This window comes from Ruditapes philippinarum, unplaced genomic scaffold (genome assembly GCF_026571515.1).
Source record: "Ruditapes philippinarum isolate M1 unplaced genomic scaffold, ASM2657151v2 ctg1190_1_1_1_1, whole genome shotgun sequence".
Classification (NCBI taxonomy): Eukaryota; Metazoa; Mollusca; class Bivalvia; order Venerida; family Veneridae; genus Ruditapes; species Ruditapes philippinarum.
Genome location: NW_026864242.1, coordinates 311 through 23,099, shown reverse-complemented (window position 1 = coordinate 23,099; position 22,789 = coordinate 311). Strand labels below are relative to the sequence as shown.

The 22,789-nt window shown below is 31.9% G+C and overlaps 1 protein-coding gene across 1 annotated transcript in view; it reads right to left on the bottom strand.

The window, feature by feature from the left end:
* The window catches only part of LOC132724955 (prion-like-(Q/N-rich) domain-bearing protein 25), a gene marked incomplete at its 5' end in the record, with an annotated part of 32,867 nt that extends 11,172 nt beyond the window's left edge, over positions 1–21,695 (bottom strand). The window contains 20 exon segments of the mRNA XM_060709937.1: positions 2,208–2,363; positions 3,309–3,512; positions 4,333–4,485; positions 5,444–5,581; positions 6,163–6,285; positions 8,282–8,416; positions 9,984–10,115; positions 10,914–11,045; positions 12,175–12,306; positions 13,082–13,213; positions 13,606–13,737; positions 14,173–14,304; positions 14,847–14,978; positions 15,366–15,497; positions 16,180–16,311; positions 16,764–16,895; positions 17,443–17,574; positions 18,021–18,152; positions 19,101–19,232; positions 21,567–21,695. Coding sequence (XP_060565920.1) covers positions 2,208–2,363; positions 3,309–3,512; positions 4,333–4,485; positions 5,444–5,581; positions 6,163–6,285; positions 8,282–8,416; positions 9,984–10,115; positions 10,914–11,045; positions 12,175–12,306; positions 13,082–13,213; positions 13,606–13,737; positions 14,173–14,304; positions 14,847–14,978; positions 15,366–15,497; positions 16,180–16,311; positions 16,764–16,770 — 2,104 coding nt within the window.
* Positions 21,696–22,789: the final 1,094 nt, after the last annotated feature.

Sequence of the window (22,789 nt, the reverse complement as noted above, 5' to 3'; positions counted from 1 at the left end):
CTGTTAAGTTTTGATACTTTGATAATATCATAATGAAATAGAGAAAAAAGATTCATAACAACATGCCCAAATTGACAAAACTGAAAATGTTGCAGGGTTTGTTTGACTGAGCCGATTCATGGAAGTAGTGGTAAGTGTCATCTACCTTCCATGCACCATTTTACCAGCCTAACCCTTCAAACTATTAACTGGCAACTCTATATTGAAAGCTGCTGAGGACAAGTGTATTTTTAAAAGGAATCTGTAGATCAAAGGTTAGGGCATAAATTTAAGATCTTTTTTTACCTTCATACTGAAAATACATTGTATAATGATACCTAAATATGTTTTATTCTTAGAAATTCTATATATATTAGTTAAGAGAAAGTAAATTTTATTCTGTCCTTCTGTGAGGAATCTATAGTCAATTTTAAAACTAGCTGCTACTTTAAACATTATCTTAGATACAATAAAAGGACAATGCAAACAAATTGGCAGATGAAACTAGCCTTTGCCGAAATCAATCATATAGAAATAAGTTTACAACATTTTTTGTCTGGAACTATTGCAATTTCCAAGATTTTAATACATTAAATTTTGTAAAAAATTGAAAAGGGGGACTTCAATTTAACACTTGTCTGAAACTGAAGTGATTTTCATATAAATTGGAATAGCCACAAGTTTACTTAAACTGTCTTGAACTACATGTATATAAGTAGCTTCAAATATAATCACATAAGTATATGTTCACTACATTTAACAAAAACTGTAGCTATTTTAAAATAAATTCAAACAAAATTGAGTTTTCTAAAATTATTTAAAATTGTAGCAGTACTGATATCGATTATAAAATTGCTAGACGTTTACTAATTAAATTATTGGGAACAATCTAGACAAAATTTTACTCATACTAAACAGATTATAAGTCTGCTATAATTAAGCAAAACATGGCATTTTTCAATTTAATAAAACACTGTATATTCTGTAATAATTGTCCCTCCCACTTATATTTCTCCCAACCCCTTTTGGAAAATTTTTATTATAGAATATACAGTATATGACATTGATTATGAAACTGTAGCAAAATTGAAACTACATGTAGCTGTAAATCAGTATACCTGTTATTGGATAACACGGTGTTACCATTGTAACTTTACTCACTGTGTACAATTTTATACATTTTAAAAATTACAATGTGTGGTATATTTCATAATATACAAAACAGAACTCATTTGAGCCGTGTCACGACAAAACCAACAAAATGGGTTTGCCACCAGCATGGATCCAGACCAGCCTGCGCATCTGCGCAGTCTGATCAGGATCCATGCTGTTTGCTTACCAACCCTATTACAAGTAGCAAAACTGATAGCGAACAGCATGGATCCTGATCAGACTGCGCGGCTCGTATATTCTTGATTTATCTATTATCCAATGCCTGAATTAAACCAAGTAAAATTAGAAAGTCTTAAGAAACCTCAGTTCAAAGTTTAATGCAAGGAGTTATATTGGAATTACTAAACTGAAGCATTTCATTGATCAATTCAAGTGTATGCTTTTTATAGTGGTAGATGGTATTTCCTAACTGACCCTAACATTAATAAATCCATTCAAATACTATATCTAAAATAATATGATCTATTAAATATGTGTTCAAAAGACACAAAGGAAATATTAAATTATGCTAAAACTTCAAAAGTAAGTGCAATTATATTAACATAAGAGTCTTTTTTTGGACAGGATCAATTTATAGTTTTTTTAGACAGGATGTCTAATTCAAAATGTGGTCTTCAGCATCAACTTTTAACTGCAACAAAAGATAATTATAAAGATCCAAGAGGTTTCAGTGGTCTGAACAAGTTAAAGGTACTGACTGAGAGTTACTTGCCCCATTACTGGTGCCAGGTTTGTTCTGACCAGGTTTGTTTCTTCCATCGGTAAGTACCCGGTTGGCTAATTGAAGATTGCAGTAAGAGCTACTGTTTGAGTTTCAACTCATATATAATTATAAAATGACACATGGACAGGCATCATTTTGTTGTCTTCATAAACTAATAGAGCATAATAATTTCTCTCAGTGCCTTAAAACTCTATTAAACGCTGATGAAGGCTATTCAATAGCCGAAACATAGGTCTTTAATAAATTTACTGAAACCCTCCTTGTTTCGTGTGTTTCACATCCTTTATTCTTTTTATCAACTCTATTACAAGACAAAACAACAAAATCTTACCAGTTCCAGTGACTATAAGCTGAATCGTGGGACTGTTTGTACACTGAGAGAAGTTACTTGCGTAACATAACTGACAAACATAGTTTCCAGCATCCCCAGCTTCAGCATTAGATACGGTCAAGTTGGGATTGGCTATGTCTCCATTTATAAAACGTCCTGAAAGAAAATCAACTGTATCAACAAGAAAGGTCAACTGTATTTATTGACTTAGCTTTAGATGAAACCTTGAAGCATGTTTAAACCATTTTTACGTATTCCTACCGGTACTAACCAGTGCTGACCTTGAGGTTAAAAACCTTTTTTCTGAAATATGGCTTGGATCTCAGTATGGTCAGTGCACATTCTGTGCAGGTTTCTGACCAATGAAATATTAGAGATCTGAGTTCGAGATTAGAAAAATTTCTTTATAACCTTGGACATGGAAACATAGACATGATCCAAGTAGGTTTAAACCCATGATCCTTATATTGAGAGGCAGACACTTAAACCAGTAGACCACTATTTTCTTTTTTCATTATATAAATATAATCTTTTCTTCAGATTTAATAAATGATTCAATATTTTGTGAATTAAAAGAAATTGATCACTTTGATTAAGAAAAAAATTGCATTATGAATACAGAATAAAATAGTCCCTGCAAGTGTTACACTAGGGTTTTTACTTTTTTAACTTTTTTTTTTGTAAATTCCAACATGAGTCCCACTAACTGATAAAATGTGTAATGCTACAGTAATACTGTATCTCATTATCTCTAACATAATATGGCATCTCAAAATTGCAAGTAAATTGTAATGTTTAGTTTAGGTTACATTTTCAGAAATGATGATCTTTCCTGAGCAAGGAAATATCATTTTTATTGTGCAAATTAGCTGACCTAAAAATGAAAAGCATTTAAATACTTTTATCTCAAATTAGGCCATTAATCATATTAATATATTCTTTTTACATTTAAGGTGCCCTGGTTGATCAATGTAATAATTTTTTTATTTATTTATTTATTTTGTTTTAAGATTTTTGGACGTAAGAAGAGCTCCTTTAATAATGACAATTACCTAAACTAACATATTTTAATCAAGCACACCACATATATGTTAAACCTACCAGTTGTTATAACCACAGCTTCAAAATTAGGAAGTCTGAGCCACCTTGCCGACTGGAGGGAGCTGGCTCCCCTGGTGTCCCTACAATGCATCACCTGTGTGCTCTGTAAGTCAACCTGGTAACAAGTCCGGCCGACTGTCACTGACGGGGTGGATGGGGAAGTAGTTCCTGTGGTAGTGCTTGGAGACGATGTTCCAGACGGACCTGAAGATGGAAAATTTGTATCTCAATTGATATAATTAACCTAAAGTACTTAAATAGACTGGTCTAGTTTCAATTTTTGGAACTGTCAAATATTAAATTAAGGGATTTCAAGTTGAAAATTTAAAGTTAAGTATAGACAGCCCACACTATAGATTCTGGTCAGAGCAAGCTGGCAAAGCTCTATACTACGGTGTTCGTTAGGGCCAGAAACGTGACAGTACTATGTTAAAAGTATGAAATTATGATTGTGACAGAACGACAGTACTACGGTGACAGTACAACAGTACAATGGAAAAACACCATAGTATGATGGTGACAGTCCATTGTACTGTCCTATTTTCACCATGGTACTGTCATAACTGTCATCATCATTGTGTCATGTTTCGGACTTTTCGATCTCAGTGAATACGCCCTGATCCTAACGAAACACCATACTATACCGGTGGCAAAGGTAAAGTCTTACCAATATCAGTTTATGTAGGTTTACATTTAAGACACATTATATTTTTTCCTCGAAAAGAGTGCCACATGGTCCAAAGTTCCAGTATCACAGCTGCATGAAAGAATCTGCTGAGTGATGTTTTAAAACTATTTATATTGAAAATTCTTATGAATCTGAGTTATTTTTATACTGGTTTTTGTATAACTTTTACCATTTTTAAGCCTAAAATCGATAGGTACTTCTATAATACAGAATGATTATAAAATATAAGTACAAGTAAGAGTATAAGTTGTAAATGTAGGCTGGAAGGTAACTATATGACCTTTACCGTGTCTGTGTGATGTAAAATCCGACCATAAAAACAAATAATATACTTACAGGAACTGCCCGAGGTGTCTTGAGAACATACTCCATTCACGTTAGAATAACCACCAGCACAGGAACATGTGGTAGGGGAACCATTACATACAGCATTACTATCTAAACAAGGGTTTGAGGCAGCAGTGTTACAGTTACTTCCAAGGGAAGCTCCTGAAAGAGAAAAGGATAATTCACTCTTATTTAGTCTACGTGCATTAATTAACAACAATTCATAAGACATTTTTTTCCTTAATAAGAAGTTCTGTAATGTAAACAAATAATATTTAAAATGTTCGGTACCAGTTTCAATATAGGCTTAACAAAAAACAGTTACAACTCTCTTTCATTTAAATCTTTAAATGTACTGATATCTATTCTTTATTGTAAAGGCTTCACTTAAAATAGTATCTCTTGATCTGCTTTTTTTAAGGACCATGGTTTCACTTATTTTCATTCTGATTTAATTATATCATGGTCCATAATATCCAATTAAAAATTTCATTAATCTTTTACTTGTTTGATATACATAATAAACTTGAATCATCTATTGTTAATTAACCCTTAACCTGGTGAAACTGAAATTTATTACATATGATCATTGCTGTCTGGTCAGGCTCTTAGTATAATAAAGGGGGTGTCAAGGTTCGCAAAAATGATAACTGTTTAAATGGCCACCCTTAAAACCATGTTAAACGTTTAATTGAATGTACAAATAAAATTCTTAGATTATCAACATTAACTTTGTTTCTTTACGAGAAGATATGACATTCTGGTGGTATTATTTAGTACTCCAATTAATTGCAATTGATATGGATTAACCTTTTTTCAGAACAGCTGTACTGTCGCGAGCAGATCGGAAAAAATTCATTGTTGAGCTGTAAACTGACCGTGCCCATTTAAACGCATAAACGTGACATCCCTACTACTCTATACTGACTAATTTTAACTTAACATCTTGATATCCTTTATCATGGACTGTTTCAAAAATGAAATTCAGAAAAGTTCATTTAGTACAATGTACATTCAACAAGTTAAAGGTTCAGTATTTCTTAACTGTAAAGCTTTCTAAATGTAGTATCTTTGCTGCATTGTGTATTTCAATGAGTGAATAAAATAAATAAAATCTTACTTATGTAACAGATTCCTGAGGTCGCAAAATATCCAGATGGGCATACGCATGTACCAGAGGAACATGTAGCAGATGCGGTTGTAGTACCAGTGTTAGTGGCACAGCCCACAGATACAGTACAAGATTGTCCTAATATAGCTGAAAAAGACAAAAAATGCATATTTTTTGTGTTGTTCTGTTCTTCTTTTAAAAGATTACTATGTGTTATAAAATCAAATAATGAGAATAATATCTTGATTTCATAATTGCGCAACTGTTTTAAAAATGCAGATGTTAGAAATAGTAATAGAATTTTCAAAACCTCTTCCTGAACTAACTATAGAACTATAGTTATTACAAAAAATCGCAGGAACTCAAAAGGGGTTAAAAGTAACAATCCTTAACCAAAAAAATGCAGAGCCTTCATAGCAGATTTTAGTCAGCCATCCACTTAAATTAATGATCTTTTAATTCATTTCAACCTAATTATACACTACACTATGTAAACTAAACCAGCTTGATATGCAGTCAAAATGTTCATTAATTTTACTGATTGGTAAATATTTTAATTCCTACAACACTTTATTTATGATTGTTTTCCTATCTAAACCTGTACACTCAGCCAATTACTTGATCACATCTCAAGCAATTTTTAATTGTGTAAAAAATATATGATTAAGCGAAATTATATTGATAAAGGACTGGAAACAGTATTTAGGTAAATATATTAAAATACTTACGTAAAATACACGAGGACGTTGAAGCCTGATAGTAGCCGGAGTTACACTGACAAATTCCTCCCGAACATCCAGCATTGGTGATACACGATCGTGATGGATTTACACAGGACTCACCAATCAATGCTGAAACAATAAATAGGACATTTTTCATTCCGAACAGATCAACAGTGCAAAATGTTAATAATACAATGATAATCATGTGAGGAGGTAAGTCATCAACTACATAAAGAATCCTACCACAGTATGGTCTATTCACTCAATTTATTTTCAATCTTGTCTTGAAAGCTTCCCAAAGAAGTTTTTGCATGATTGCAATGCAAACTATTTTTTCTCCAGAACCTTGAGGTTAAAGATGGTATACTTACATTGAAAATGAACAAAAATCCTGCCGAAATTGTTCCGGTTTCCGGAATTCAGGGTTTCCAGATTAGAGAAGCTTTTTCGTACAAAGAAACAGATGGAAAAGAATTGGGACCGTGAAAAATATTTGGTTTATAGAGAATTCCGGAATAAAGAGTTTCCGGTTTTAAGTGAGTTTTTACTGTACTCTCAAACACTGTTGTAACTAGAGAGATTTATTTCTGTCATTCACTGCTCTATAGCTCTTACCAAGCAAAATAAATGACTTTCTTAATATACAGGTCAAGATGGTTTGGGGGTTATCATAAAACAAGAAAAATTTATACAAAAGCAATTATGAAAAGTCAAAATTGTGAATAAGATTTTACCAAAATGAAGTGGCAACAGAGCATGTTTACTGTTTAGATCAATCTTTACTTCAAATGTGCAGATCCGGATATCAAGACAGGGACCATGGGCAGATTTTGACTGGGACTGTGGGTGAGTTTTGACTGGGACTGTGGGTGGGCTTTGACTGGGACCCTGGGCGGGCTTTGACTACCAGCCAACAACTCTAAATGATACACAAAAGAATAGACTAGAATGAGATCAGGTTTGTTTAGAGATACGGACGATAATACAGATAAATCATTCCTAAACAAGATGTCTATCTGATATTGTCCTAAATTAGAACAGAATTTTGGTCAATCAAAATTTTTGAGTACTCTAAATGAAAGCTTAATTTTACAATATGCACACAAGGTTATGAGCAGTTATCAGCACCATGTAATACAATTTTGTCATTTCTGTGCATGTTATTATCAAAGAAACATTATATAGTATGAGCTGAAAAGGAGAAAGTGTCATATACACAAAACACTTTTTGATTAGTTAATGAGTCTAAATTAATTGAGAGAATTTTATCTAATTATGATCCGGCAGAGAATACAGGAAAAAGAACATTCACCATTTTATATAGAACTTTAAACATTTATAAACATATGAGTGTAGTGCTTAAAAAAAGAGAAAAGTTTGTTAATGAAAGCTATCTGATTTTAAAGCTGCATGCCTCCAGATGAAGCAAAATATTTTATAAAATTCAAACTTGAGAAAAAAGGTACTAAGAAAAGTAAATACATAAAAGTTCAAGTATATGTGTGATTAATGACAGGGCTTTTTTTGCAGAATTTATCACAATATTTCTAGTATTTTTCTCCTGCATGTAAGGGCTATTGTAATACATATTTTGACCTCCTTTTTAAGTGTGGTTTGCAATGTATAAATTACATGTACTTTCTTCTTTCACTTTACAATATTTTACTTTTAAATATATATTTTCAAAATTTTCATGAAAATCATCATAATTCTGGAGGCATGCTGCTTTAAAGATTCTTATGTCTGTGCTTAATGTTAAAATATAGGGACTGTCAAAAATCATGTGTGGTACCCTCTTAAAGAATTTATATATTCTAATGCACCAGCCAATTGCTACCCAGACTCCCCACCCCTAGAGAACGGAGGGGACTGTGAGTTTTTATTTTTCAGATCCCAGTGGTAAAAGCTCTACCAAAACAAGATCAGTAAAACCTTTTTTATATGGTCAACAGTCATGTTGCACCTGTCCCCGGCAATTTTTGTGCCACAACAAGTGTCACGAGGGATAAAGGGAAGCTAAAAATTTTTCCCTTTTTATATTCAATTCCATCAAGGTGGGGCGGGCCGGGAGATCTGAGGCTGACTGGTGCATTAAGAACTCATGTAATAGAAGGTGCGATCTCACCTGAACTGTTCATACAGTATTGTAATGATGAGGAATACGTGTAACCAGCGTTACATAGGCAAGTTCCGCCACTACTACATGCAGCGTTAGTTGGACAAGTCCTAGTTGGGTTCGTGCAACTTGCATTAATACCAGCTAAGAAATAACACATGCATAATAAATATTAGATTGTACTATAACTATAGGGTGAAAGTGGACAAGAAAAAATATGAAAACAAAATCTAGAATCTAGTGGTTATAAATTATAATTTATAAGAAAAACTAAATACATGTATACAATATTCAACATACATACTAGCACTAAAAGGGTAAAATGGGTAAAATGGGTAAGGAAATAAACAAAACTGTAAAGAAGAATCTAGAAGAGGTTTTAAAACTAAAATAGGTGTATAATAGTATGAACAATAACTACCAGTAAATTAAAGCTTTGGATATAAAATATTATAAAAGATGTATTGAAAATTGAAATTGGAACAAAAAAGAGTAAAGACAAAATTAAAGTAGGGTATAAAAGCTATATTGTGTTGTTTTTTTTTTATAAAATTCTAGACAGCAAATTAAATAAACTTATCGGTGATAATGGTTTTTCATTGGTATCTTGTAAGTAATGTTAAATATAATATTAAATATACATTGTATACTAATGCACATATCAATATTTTGTCCAAAATTGGGTTGGCTGTAGGCTTACACAACGAAATTTTACATTTTTCAGAAGACTCTAGAAGAATCTAGAAAAATCTTAATCACTAGAGTGATGGTGATTTGTCAAAATCCCAAGAGTAAGAAATGATCTGCAAAAGCATGGAGATAACCATGTCATGCTTTGTTTTCATGGGCAATTATGTCATACTAATTCTGGTCAGTCAGGAACAATATTTTGTCAAAAAAGTCCCTTGTATGCCAGATACACCAACTCCCACCTGGGTCAAAATATTTATATGTGCATAAAGGGTGACAGAAAATAGGTAACATGTTCAGGTAAAGAAAGCATGATTCAATAAAAGTTGATAAAACATATAGTATGTTGCCTGTGCATGGCTATTGTAAAGCACAAGTGTAATGATGTAAAGCTTATGCCTCCTTTTCACATTCCTGCACTCATTATCTGTGTACACAGTAGCCAGTAGCAAACAAACACTACACCCACACAACCCCCTCCCATAAGAAATCCATATGTCTATTTCATTCAGTCATTATGCCTCCTTTTCACATTCCTGCACTCATTATAAAGTGTTCAACAATATACCGGTGCATTCCCTTAATATATTCCCTTATATAGAAAATAGCAATGCAGACAAGGAGCACTGAAATCAAATATCCTCCTGACAATTTTGAGACATTTCAAATCAAGTATGCCCAAATAAGTTCATACAATTTTGTTTTAGTTGGATTGTGTTGGAAGGTGTAAGCCTACTGAAACACTCTTGAATCTATTCCTCGGGCACCAACCAGTATAAAGCAATAAGTGTAAACTTTCTTGATCAAGAAAACAAAGGTTGCCCCTGACAATGCTCTGAACCAATGCAGTTAGCAATCTTTAGATTATTAGTCATTTATGCTAAGTATGCCTAAATAGTTTTACAGCTTTGATGATTTCAATGTGCAAAAATGGAAAAGAAAGAATGGATTATAAATGTGCAAAATAAAAGTCATTTAATTTGTTTGTGAAATTCTTTTTTACAAAGATTTTGAACTTTACCTGAGCTTGATATACAATAACCCAGAGAGCTTGAATAAGTGTACCCAGAGATACACTGACATGTTCCACTAGTACAGCCAGCATTGGTAGGGCAAGTTCTTGTTGGGTTTATGCAAGCTTGGTTAATTCCAGCTGAAAAGATTTGTTTTATCCTATATATAATATATTTCATCTAGCACTAGCAACAAACCTAAGGAAAAGCTAAGAATTATGATTTTATACATATTATACATACATATACAGGTAAATTGGTAAGTGATATAAAAGTAAAGACAAATTCTAGTATAGTACATCTTGAAGGGAATAGAAAATTTAAAATGAGTTATATATTTAAAAACTTGGTAAATTATATAATTATAATTATCATATCATGCATAAATATGCTAAATCATATAAATAGTGACAAAGGGTTAGTAAGGTAAAAGAGTCAGGTAAAACAAGGATTTGCTTCATATAAACAAGTTTTATAGGATTTACACTTAAAAAAAAACTTATAATACCTAACAAATCAAGTGTACTTAAGTTAATTAACAAATGTGTTCCCTTGTTATATAGAACTTACAAATGAGTCACAGATTAAAAGCAAAAGAAGCCCAATAATGTACATCAATTTGGTTGACTTGGCAAAATAAAAAGGGCATTGAAAACAACAGTCTCTAAATTATGTTAATAAATGTTTTGATTTCTGTTTCTATAATTATCATAGAATGGTTGTGATATTGGTATAGAATTAAAAAAATAAGAGACTTCAAATCCAATATGCCTTATAATAAAAAAAAGTTTTATAAATCATAGTCAAATCAAGTATGCCCAACTATACAAGTGTTACAATTGTGACTAAAGGACTTGTGTAAATGAGAATTTTTAAAAAAAAATCTGTATAATATCATGTCAATTGAGAATATTTTTTACAAAAATCGTGAGCATTACCTGAGCTTGTTACACAATAGCCTAAAGAGCTTGAATAAGTGTACCCTGAGATACACTGACATGTTCCACTAGTACAGCCAGCATTGGTAGGACAAGTCCTTGTTGGGTTTATGCAAGCTTGGTTAATTCCAGCTAAAAAGAGGAACATTTTAATGATCTATTACATATTATAATCTAGCAGAAGATACAAAACTAGAAAGTGTTTATAACATGCATGAAAAGCTAAATTCCGTTTCATATACTAAAAGGAAAAGGTTAAATAATTGGAAGGAAAAATTTGTCAAAAAACAAAATCTAGCAAAAGTTGTCTAGCATGGATTACTAAGGTTGAGGTTTTTTGTTACTTTCTTGTTGTTGTTGTTGTTGTTGTTGTTTTAAATGCTTAATACCATAATATGTAAACTTAACACAGTAAGTGGGAAGGAAAACACTTCTGGTCAAGAAAGCACATAAAAAATTTTAAGCTGATGAAGTAAATCAAAACTTGTGTTAAACCCAGAATTAAATGACAAGAAGAATGAAGAGTGTACTTTATAGGCCCATTTATTATTCATATAAATTAATTTCAGCTATGTTATCATCCCAACATCCAAACACCATCCCCTAACCCTCCTGTGTTTTGATAATTCCCCCTCTTCACCTATTTGTTTCTGGTTGGGTTTAATGTGGCACCAGCACAGTATAGGTCATATGGCAACTTTCCAGCTTTGCTAATGGAGGAAGGTGTCAGATGCCCTTCCATGCATTATTTCAGACAAGAACAGGCAACTGAGTAGAACCACAGATGTTATGTAAGCTAGCTGGATAGCTTCCTGGCATGAAAGAGTCCTATGTTTTGATAATTTTACTTCTTCTCTTTATATAACCCTCCAATGTGTTACTTATTCCACCGCCTCTTCAAATATATAACCTTCCTTTGTTTTGATTATTCCACTTCTATTGCATACACTATGCTAATATGATAGAAAAATTCAAATTTGTAAATATTGATATTGAATACCTTGACAATATGCAGAGACACATAGATTTAACTGTATGACTTCTTACAAAGATTTCCAGTCAAATATGCCAGGTTTGTTTAACCCTTTTGTTGATTTTAGGTACAAGTCAAGGAGTCAATGAGAAGTAATAAAGAAAATTTATAGGAGGAAATAAATTTTAAGACATTGTCATTCAAATATGTCAAAATATAATTTTGTAACTATTTTGATAGTAGAAGACACACTGGTGAACATGATTTTACAAAAATTGTGAGCATTACCTGAGCTTGTTACACAATAACCCAAAGAGCTTGAATAAGTGTACCCTGAGATACACTGACATGTTCCACTAGTACAACCAGCATTGGTTGGGCATGTTCTTGTTGGATTTATGCAAGCTTGGTTAATTCCAGCTAAAAAGAGGAACATTTTAATGATCTACAACATATTATAATCTAGCAGAAGTTACAAAACTATAAAAGTGTTTATAACATTGATGAAAGGCTATATATAATTTTAAAATAATACTTATAGGTTAAATATGGGAGGAATAAAAATCTAGCAAATGTTGTCTAGCATGAGAGTTGAATTGCTTAAGTTGAGCGTATTTGTATTTTTTTAACGTAGCTAAGTACTATAATATGCACATGTATAGTTAGCATAGTCAAAGGGAGCAGATAAAATGTTCAAGAAAGCATGTATTTCACACATAGAAATTTATAAGCTTACAAAGAAATTCAAAGCTTGTGTTTCAGTGACATTCATACATGATGAAAAAGTGTACATTATAAGCCCATTTATCATCCATGCAAATTCATGTCAGCTAATTTAAATGATTTTAGCCTCCCCTAACTGAAACAGCCTCCCCAAACCCTCGTATGTTTTAATAATTAGCACACAAGTAATGGATGGAGACAACAGCAATCAAATGCACCCAGATGATGACTTCTTTAGGAGATTGCCAATCAAGTACATGTATACCCAGATTGTTTAAACTTTTGTATGTTTTGTTTTTCAGTGTGAAGTCAGGGATATCAGTAAGAATTTCAAAAGTAAATATGTAAGAGAAAATTCATTTGACAAATAAATTTTACAAAACAATGAGAGATTGTCGTTCAAGTATGTCTAAATACAGATTAAAATAGTGGTTGAGAAAAAAGCATTGGTCAACTTCATTGTGAGCATTACCTGAGCTTGTTACACAATAGCCCAAAGAGCTTGAATAAATGTACCCTGAGATACACTGACATGTTCCACTAATACAGCCAGCATTGGTTGGGCATGTTCTTGTTGGATTTATGCAAGCTTGGTTAATTCCAGCTAAAATAATCAACATTTAAATAACACATTACTAATATTTAAAATCTAGCCAGATTTGTAAAGCAAAACTGTTTACAGCAAGAAATAAAAAGCCAGATTTCACATTATATTAGTGTACAGGACACAAAAAAGTTAAGGTAAAATGGCAAAAAAACTCCCAAACAAAATACACATCATGCATGCTAATAATGGTGATGGAATTAAGTAAAAAATGTTCAGGCAAGTAAAGAATGTGCTTCAAACAATTTTGATAAATCAAATGGGCCACATAAAAAAGTCCTAATTTTGACTTTTATAGCATAAAAATGGTTGTAGGAAAGCCTAGAAACAAAAAGACATAAAGATATTTAAGTCATTTCTGAAATACCCTTTGCAAGGATTGTGAGCATTACCTGAGCTTGATACACAGTAACCCAAAGAGCTTGAATAAGTGTACCCAGAAATACATTGGCATGTTCCACTAGTACAGCCAGCATTGGTTGGACATGTTCTTGTTGGATTTGTACAAGCCTGGTTAATTCCAGCTAAAATAATCAATTCTTAATTCCTGAGATAATCTACAATCTAGCATAATTGTAAAATAAATCAAAGTATAATCTAGGAAAAAGTTATTTAAAATACTATCAACTAAAAGGTCAAAACAGGGGAAACTATTATGAAGGAACATTGTAGAAGGTTTGTAACACAAAAATTCATTATAATGAGTTTAAAGAAAAAGTTGGTTACACATCCAATCCCCCCTCTCATTTTCCATAGACTGTACTCCCAGGAAAAAAGGTAACCAAGATTTTCAATCAATTTAACTATGAAGCTTCTTTGAGATACCTAATATTTATGACAATATTACATTTTTAGACTGTTTTAAGACATTGTCAGTAAAGTATGCCCCATTCAAATTGAATAATTATGTCCAAATTATCATTTTGTAAGCCTTATTTTCCAACAACTGTTATCATTACCTGAGATTGATACACAGTAACCCAGAGAGCTTGAATAAGTGTATCCAGACAGACACTGACATGTTCCACTAGTACAGGCAGCGTTGGTTGGACATGACCGTGTTGGGTTTATGCAAGCTTGGTTAATTCCAGCTAAAATAATCAATTCTGAATTTCTGAGATCTATAATCAAGCCGGAGTAAATCTCAAGTAATAAATCAAAGTATAAGCTAGGAAAAGTTAAAATACTATCAACAAAAAGGTTTAAACAGGTCCGTGAGGGAACTATAATAAAGGCACATTCTATGTGTTGTAACACAAAAATGCATAATAATGAGTTTAAAGATAATGTTGGTTACATACCCCATCCCCCCTCCAATTTCCCAACAACCACACTCCCAGAAAAAGAGATAAAGTAGATTTTCAATCAGATACACTTTAATTGAACTGTGTAACTATTCAAAGCAATTTCTTTACAAATTCAACTATGTAGCTTCATTGAGATATCACATATTTATGACCAAATCAAATTTTAAGACAGCTGGGTAAAAGTATGCCCCATTTAAATTGAATAATTATATCCAAATTATGATTGTGTAGCAGTACCTAAGTGCAGACACAGTAGATTTTACTAAAAACTAATCTAAATAAAGGTGATTTTGTAAGCCTTATTTTCCAACAACTGTTAACATTACCTGAGCTTATTACACAGTAACCCAGCGAGCTTGAATAAGTGTATCCAGAGATACATTGGCATGTTCCACTTGTACAAGCAGCATTGGTTGGGCATGATCTTGTTGGATTTGTGCAAGCTTGGTTAATTCCAGCTTAAATATGCAACATTTTAATAAGCTTTTATAAATAATGATCTAGAGGGGTAAAAGTGAAATTTCATAATTTATGATATTTCAGTACAGGATACAAATGTGAAGGTAAAAATAAAAACCCACATCATGCATACTTATAATGGTGATAGGGTTGACACTATAAATAAAAAGCTGTGTTTACTGATAAAAACTTAGAATTGAATAATGTTAAGATTGAATTCAATTTATGATTTAAAGTATCATACATAATTATATTCCCCTTAAATTAAAGAAATAGCTAGCTAAGCTACACTGACCCACCTTTACACTTTTACATTGCCACCCAAAAACCTGACCCCTCTTCGTTTTGTAAACAGAAAGTCTTTTTACAGGAGTTGTGAGCATTACCTGAGCTTATTACACAGTAACCCAGTGAGCTTGAATAAATGTACCCAGAGTTACACTGACATATTCCACTAGTACAACCAGCATTGGTAGGGCAAGTTCTTGTTGGGTTTATGCAAGCTTGGTTAATTCCAGCTAAAACAATTAACATTTTTTCTAACATATATTATAATCTAGCAAGGGTTGTGAAATTCAAATCATATAATCTAGGAAAAGCTAAAATACTATAATGAACTATACTTTAGTGTGTAAAGGGAAGGAAAACATTGTAAAGACAAAAATCAAGCAGGTGTGATACTTAAATGAATTTAATAAAATTTAAAATAAGCTGGTTACATACGGTTTCATGATTTTAAGGGTGGTGAAATTCAAATCCTACACTACAGGAAAAGTTAAATACCATTATGAACTATACTTAAGTGTTAAGAGGGAAAAAACTATTGTTAAGACAAAAATCAAACATGTATGTTACTTAAATGAATCAAATAAGTTTTAAAACAAGCTTGTTACTGAGTTACACATGGTTTCATGATTTTACCCCTTCCACCTTAACTAAATTAACTAAATTGTATAACTATTTATAGCAGTTTTGCCTTAAATCATTTGTGTTACTTTATCAGAAATTAATGTATTAATTTCAATTTAATTGTGAGATTGTAATTAAAGTATACCCAATTGAAACTGGGCAGCTTTATTGACTTTTTTCACTGGAAGAGCCACACTAACACTTACAAAGAAGATATTTGGAATCAAAGTCATTATTTTGCAATAAATGTCATTTTTATCAAAATATTTTTACAAACATAATGAACATTACCTAAGCTTGATATACAGTAGCCCAAAGAATTTGAATAAGTGTACCCAGAGTTACATTGACATGTTCCACTAGTACAGGCAGCATTGGTTGGACATGACCTTGATGGGTTTGTGCAAGCTTGGTTAATTCCAGCTAAAATAATCAACATTTATTTTCTAACATATACTATAATCCAGCAGGTGATATAAAAATGAATGAAAGCAAATATAGAATAATAAACTATACTTAAGGGTAAAGGGAAGGAAAACATTTGAAAGACGAATACTTCATGATATTAGACATACACTAGCATTGGATATAACACTAAAATGTGATTTATAACTTTCTAGAAAGGCTGTTACTTGATGACCCTAAAAAATTAATCAGTGAGGATTTCCTACAAGTATCCCTAAATCTAAAATATATAACAGCTTTGAGAGATTGATTATACTGAGTGCATAATTTGAATTCTTTTGATATGACCAAAACATACAAGATGTGTAACAATTTTGACTATTTCACTATAAAGTTGAAGGATTTATACGGTAAACAAACATAATGAAAATCATTTATAAAATTGAATGTACAAAGATTCTGTATATTACCTAACATTGATATACAGTAACCTAAAGAACTTGAATAGGTGTACCCAGAGTTACACCGACATGTTCCACTAGTACAGGCAGCATTGGTTGGGCATGACCTTGATGGGTTTGTGCAAGCTTGGTTAATTCCAGCTAAAATAGTCAACATTGTAATTTTGGGTAACATATGATAATCTGGCCATAGTAAGTTTGTCATATTGATTGAAAAGCTAAATGTCATACATTATTATACTACAAAGGATAAAAGTTGCAAAGTCTAGCACAGGGTATAAAACTAAAATATATTTAATAAAGAATTTTGAGACAAACATCATTATATATGCACTAAATGGTAAAAAAAGGAAAAGGGAAAAATGTAAACCAAAAAAAATCTAGAGAAGATGAAAAACTAAAATCTTTGTAATAATAAAATTCCCATAAATAGAAAACAAGTGGATCATGTTTGCCCATTATGCAACTGTGTGACATTCTTTTGAGATTCTGAATCAAGTACCCAAAACTTTCATTCATCAAATATTTTCACTAAATTATGTCTAGCTATGCCTAAAATTTATTTGGCTAACATTTTTTACTACTTCATTGTTAAAGCATTAATACACAGCAAAATGGATTAAACAAAAAAAATGTGAAACACAAAAGTCTCAAGTGAACATGATTTTACAAACATTGTGAACATTACCTGAGCTTGCTATACAGTAACCTAAAGAGCTTGAATATGTGTACCCAGACAGACATTGGCATATTCCACTATTACAGGCAGCATTGGTTGGGCATGACCTTGATGGGTTTATGCATGTTTCACCAATTCCGGCTTAAATAACGAATATTGTAATATTCTATCATATATTATATTCTAGCAGGCATTGTTAAACTATAATATAATATATAAGCTTCTTGCCACACTGTTTGATAAATATTGTTTCCTTAACAATTTTCAAGTGATTGTTAGAAGGTAGGTTTCTTGTGGTGTATAAAATATCATTTAATACTTTCTACACAAAATGTTTTAAATAGGCTTGTCAATCGTTCAATATGGACAAAAACATTTATAATTTCTAGGGAAATTTTCAGAAAATGTACCTACTGAATAGTGAATATTGCAAACCATGATCAGACAACTTCGTCTTTTATGCACCTAGCAAACTAAGAGTTATATCTAAAGGCATGCCAAATATTACAGCACTAAGGGAATAAAATAAGGACAACAAATGTAATACAAAACCTAGCAGGAGTTGGAAATTATGAATGAAAATTTACCTGCATTGGCAACACAGTAACCCAGAGAGCTTGAATATGTGTACCCAGACAGACATTGACATGTTCCACTGGAACAGGCAGCGTTGGTTGGGCAAGTTCTTGTTGGATTTGTGCAAGCTTGGTTAATTCCAACTGAAACAAGAAACATTTTATCACTAAATTAATTTGAGGCCATGAACAAATTTGAGATAGGACAAGCCAAAGATGATTAACGCCAAATTTGATGATGACTACAGGTTTGTTTTGTTTTGTATGGTTTGGTTAACGGTGCACCAACACAATCTAGATCATATGATGCAGAAACAGGTAAGATTATTTTCGGCTATTCTTGGGTGTTACAAACTTAAAGCGACACCAGGGGTCAAAACCACCTCACTTGCTTGAGCAAAGAGATGCATAGACTCAAGTAATTAAACCCCATTCAATCGCCTCTTATGAGTATGCAGGGATAAACAGTGGCTGCATTTCTGATGTCTCAACCCTTAAAGGCAGCTCCGGAGCCACAAGGGGGCCTAGTACAGGTAACCGAAAGAAATTGCTCAAATGTTTCAATATTTTTCACACCAAAGGAGACCAAGCCATTTTTCAGTCTTATGAAAAAAGATCTGCCAGTGATGCTAAGCACTCAAAGTAGTGAAAATCAATCCAATTGAATTAAAAGAATATGATTTGAATTGAAATCACTTTTGCGACAGAAACACATTTAAGGAGCTAAAAAGATTCTGTTTGTTTTGGAAACAGTCTGTTAAAAGTAAGAACAGGGAAAGTTAGTATAGACACTTTCACGGTTTTATAGAAAGAGTCAATGCAAAATATTTTCCTTTGACTCTGAATGGTTCTGCATGATGGCCTCTTTGTCAATTCGGATAATGTATCTAACTAAACATTTACTAACAACATATATATAAATTGTATATTAATTCTTTTGCAGTTTGTTGGTATATTATGTATGATACTAAATGCATGTACTATCAACAGTTAGTATAGTTATTTATGGTTACTGTATTACAGACCTCACATTATAGATCAATTTACTTACAACCTTTGGTTGTGACAAAGCTGAAAAGATTAAAAACTTACCTGAGTTTGTAACACAGTAACCCAGTGAGCTTGAATAGATGTATCCAGACAGACATTGACATGTTCCGCTAGTACAGCCAGCATTGGTTGGACATGTTCTTGTTGGATTTAGGCAAGCTTGGTTAATTCCAGCTGAAAGTTAAACAGATTTTACAGTTAGCAACTTCCTTAATAGCATCAAAACTTGCTATTTGTTGTTTATAGTTGATAGGACCTGTATATATGTTAAAAAAGAGAAAAAATATGTAGATGATAAAGTGATTTTATAGAGAATTCAAAATGAAATCCCCTAAGAAAAAAGGGAAATAAATAAAACAATGTCTAGGGTTGTTAAACAAAAGTCTTCAAGATGGTGAATTATAAACCGCTAGCAAATCATACTGTACACAGCTTACAAAACATTCATGTACATATCACTCTGTCAATTATGCATGCATTATATAGCATACATTTCAAAATTTAATCCAAACATAGTTTACTGTATACCAAACATTTGAAATATATAAATGTATTCAATTGCATTGTCCCAAGTTAACATCCAACAAAAAAAAATGTTCCTTTATGTATTATTAGTGCTTACAATATGATCAGTAATTGGACAATACATAATTATATATGATTTAACTTGTTTCCTTTTTTTTTAAAACTAATGTTGTTCATGAATATGAGAATCTCGGTAAATGAAAAATTACATCCTGAATTATATGGAAGGGTTCAAACATTTCAAGATTAATATACAATGCACCAAAAATCATGTTAAATTTCAAAACAAACAGTATAATATAAGAAAATTTCTGCAATCTACAGGTTTATACATTACAAGTTTGCTACTAATCATCAATTAATAAAGCAATACAAATCTTATACTGTGAAATCATTAATTTTGCATGGTAAGTTTCCCTAGTATGATTGTAGGATAGATTATCTATACCCCCCACGCCACTTCCCGCTCATTGACATTGCAATTTTTTAAAACTTAACCTGCTGAATTTGTATATTGGATTTGCCCAGCTTTGAATTCGGAACAGTCCATTAGTGGTTTATGGGATTTCAATATCAAAGGTATAAATTGGAGTGTCCAGCTGCTTTAACATCTATGCCTGGCCAGACAGGACAGACGTGTTGGCTGGCTTGACTACATACTAGTGGTAAAGGTATATAGCTTTTGGTTTCAGCAGGTTAGGAGATAAACCTGACATGACGCCATGTTGTGGCTTTTATAAAATTGACAGTAACTCACACAGTTGGGCATTTTAACATGAAAAGTAAACCAATCAGCCTTTTCTTAGTACATGTACCTTTCAATGAATATTATAATAACATAATGATTTCACAGTATTTAGCAGCTTTTATACATGTATGTGTACTAGCATTTTACTATGTAATAGTTTATATCTATACTAGGATAAAAAATTTTTAAATATGTTTTAAAACCTTTAACCATCTATATATTTTTATATATGTAATACATTTTTCAATCTAACTGAGTAAAATAAGCACTCAAACATCAGCAACTTTTACAACTGAGGGGAGAATATTATTACCTATATACATAATATAAAATAAACTTAATGCTTTAATTTTGCTAGCTATTATACAACATATATTATTAAGCAGTCTCATTGCTCTTTGAGTAAAGCAGTCATGCATTAAAAACAACATGTAATCATAATTCAACACGACCTTTCCTCCAGAGGTTACAATACATTAGTTATTCACTTCGCTGACATGCAAAAAGTACATGTATTTCATGAGCAGTTTCAGTTAAAACTATCAAGATTGGAATATTAGGCAGTGATTATTTTGATCATGTCTGATCTAAATGCCATGATCAGGCAAACTTTATAGCTTTGGATGTATGAACAGATGCTAAGGCAACTTTACAAAATGTTATTGCAAGTAGGCTGTAGGCAAAGCTAATATTGCAAAGAATTTTTTTTTGTAACTTGGTTGACACTGTTAAATGATCAAGTTGTCAAGGTCAACGACAATACTGTGAATACATGTTGTAAAGAATATTTTGATAATCTGATAGACTGTGTGACCTTACAGTTTTTACAGTTTTAAATCACCTATTAGACAAATTGCTTTGCAGACTTCTGCTCTATGATTATTGATATAATAAACTCAGCATTTTGTTTTGTTTTGATCTTTAAACAAGACAGTGCTTTTAAAATGATTATTTGTTTATTTTTTTTCAAAAATTAAATGGTAAGATTTCCAACTATTTAACAAAACATAAAAATGTTATGTGTAATACAAATACAAATATGTTACGTCTAATTCAGGTAATTTTGAAAGTATAACATATTTTTTATAATACAAGTAATTGATATGCCATCAAACAAACTAACTTAGGCCTAACATGCCTAACCTTCTTCAGAAAGGTCATGATGAGCAAGACAGTACAAATATTTTCCCGTTATCCCTAGCTATATGTTTTTAGGGTGACACATGCAATCTTACCTGGAGTTATTACACAAACAGATCCCGATCTAGAGTAACCAGTATTACACACACATATACTACCATTACAATTTGAGTTAGTTATATAACATGTTCGTGTAGGACTCACACACGATTCTCCTAAAAATGCTGTAACAAAAACATCACTTTTGTCTCAACTGATCATCTTTTAAAGGATGAAGCCATGCTCCAATATAAGACATTATGAGCATGCTCCTCTTTAGTAATACACTAAGATCTAAAATATAACATAATTATATTTAACTGATCAACTTTAAAAGAAAAACATGCTTAATTATAACACATTTAGAATTCAAACATGATTTTATTTAATGTAAATGGTTTACCCCACATTTAGAGATTAAAAATATACGTATATTTGAATTGATCATCTTAAAACGGAAGCATGTCTTCAACAATAGAGCATGACTTCTGATGCGCAAAATGTTAATCTAAGGGGATTGAAAAAAACATTGCAGTTGCACTGTCATTTGTGAGCATTTTAAAACATTGCCTAGCAGTGAGCGCGTCAAGCAGTGTCACAATAACACCAAAGTGATCTACATTAATAAACAATAAACCAGGCTTTCAAACCATAATATATGTGCAAAAAAAGGGCAAACAAAATGAGTCTGATGAGGTTTTTTGTCAAATTTGGTACCTCTCAGAGTCACTTATTCAAAAACTTATCTTTTCCAAAGGCAACCTGCCAGCCCACCAATCGACATTTACCGATTTAATATACAGAATCTAATTAACAGAATATTTCATTGGAAACCCTTGTTCATTAAATATTAATCTTGCATGTTGGATTTTTTGTGTCGGTCACATCTGAGTACTTATAGAGAATTTTTAACTAGAAAACATAATCCGTAACAAAGTTTTTGAAAATAAATGGTGAGCAAATGGCAAAATAAACTTTCCCATCAAAAATGTAGCAGTGCTTTAATATTTTGATTAACAATGTGAAAATTATTTGAAATCTACTCTTTGATCCACCAATTTGTATAAAGAGAATGTCACATAAATTTCGAGTTTATTATTCAGATTATGAGAATATACTACAACGTATATCTTTAAACAAACCAATTGTAAAAAAAAAACCTGCGACCTTGACCCTTTTAAATCTGCATAACGGTCTTGCCCCATCCCCAGCACACTTCAACCCCTACCTTAGGCCTCCTTGTTCTAGAAATAATCCATGATTACTTCAAAGGGTTTTA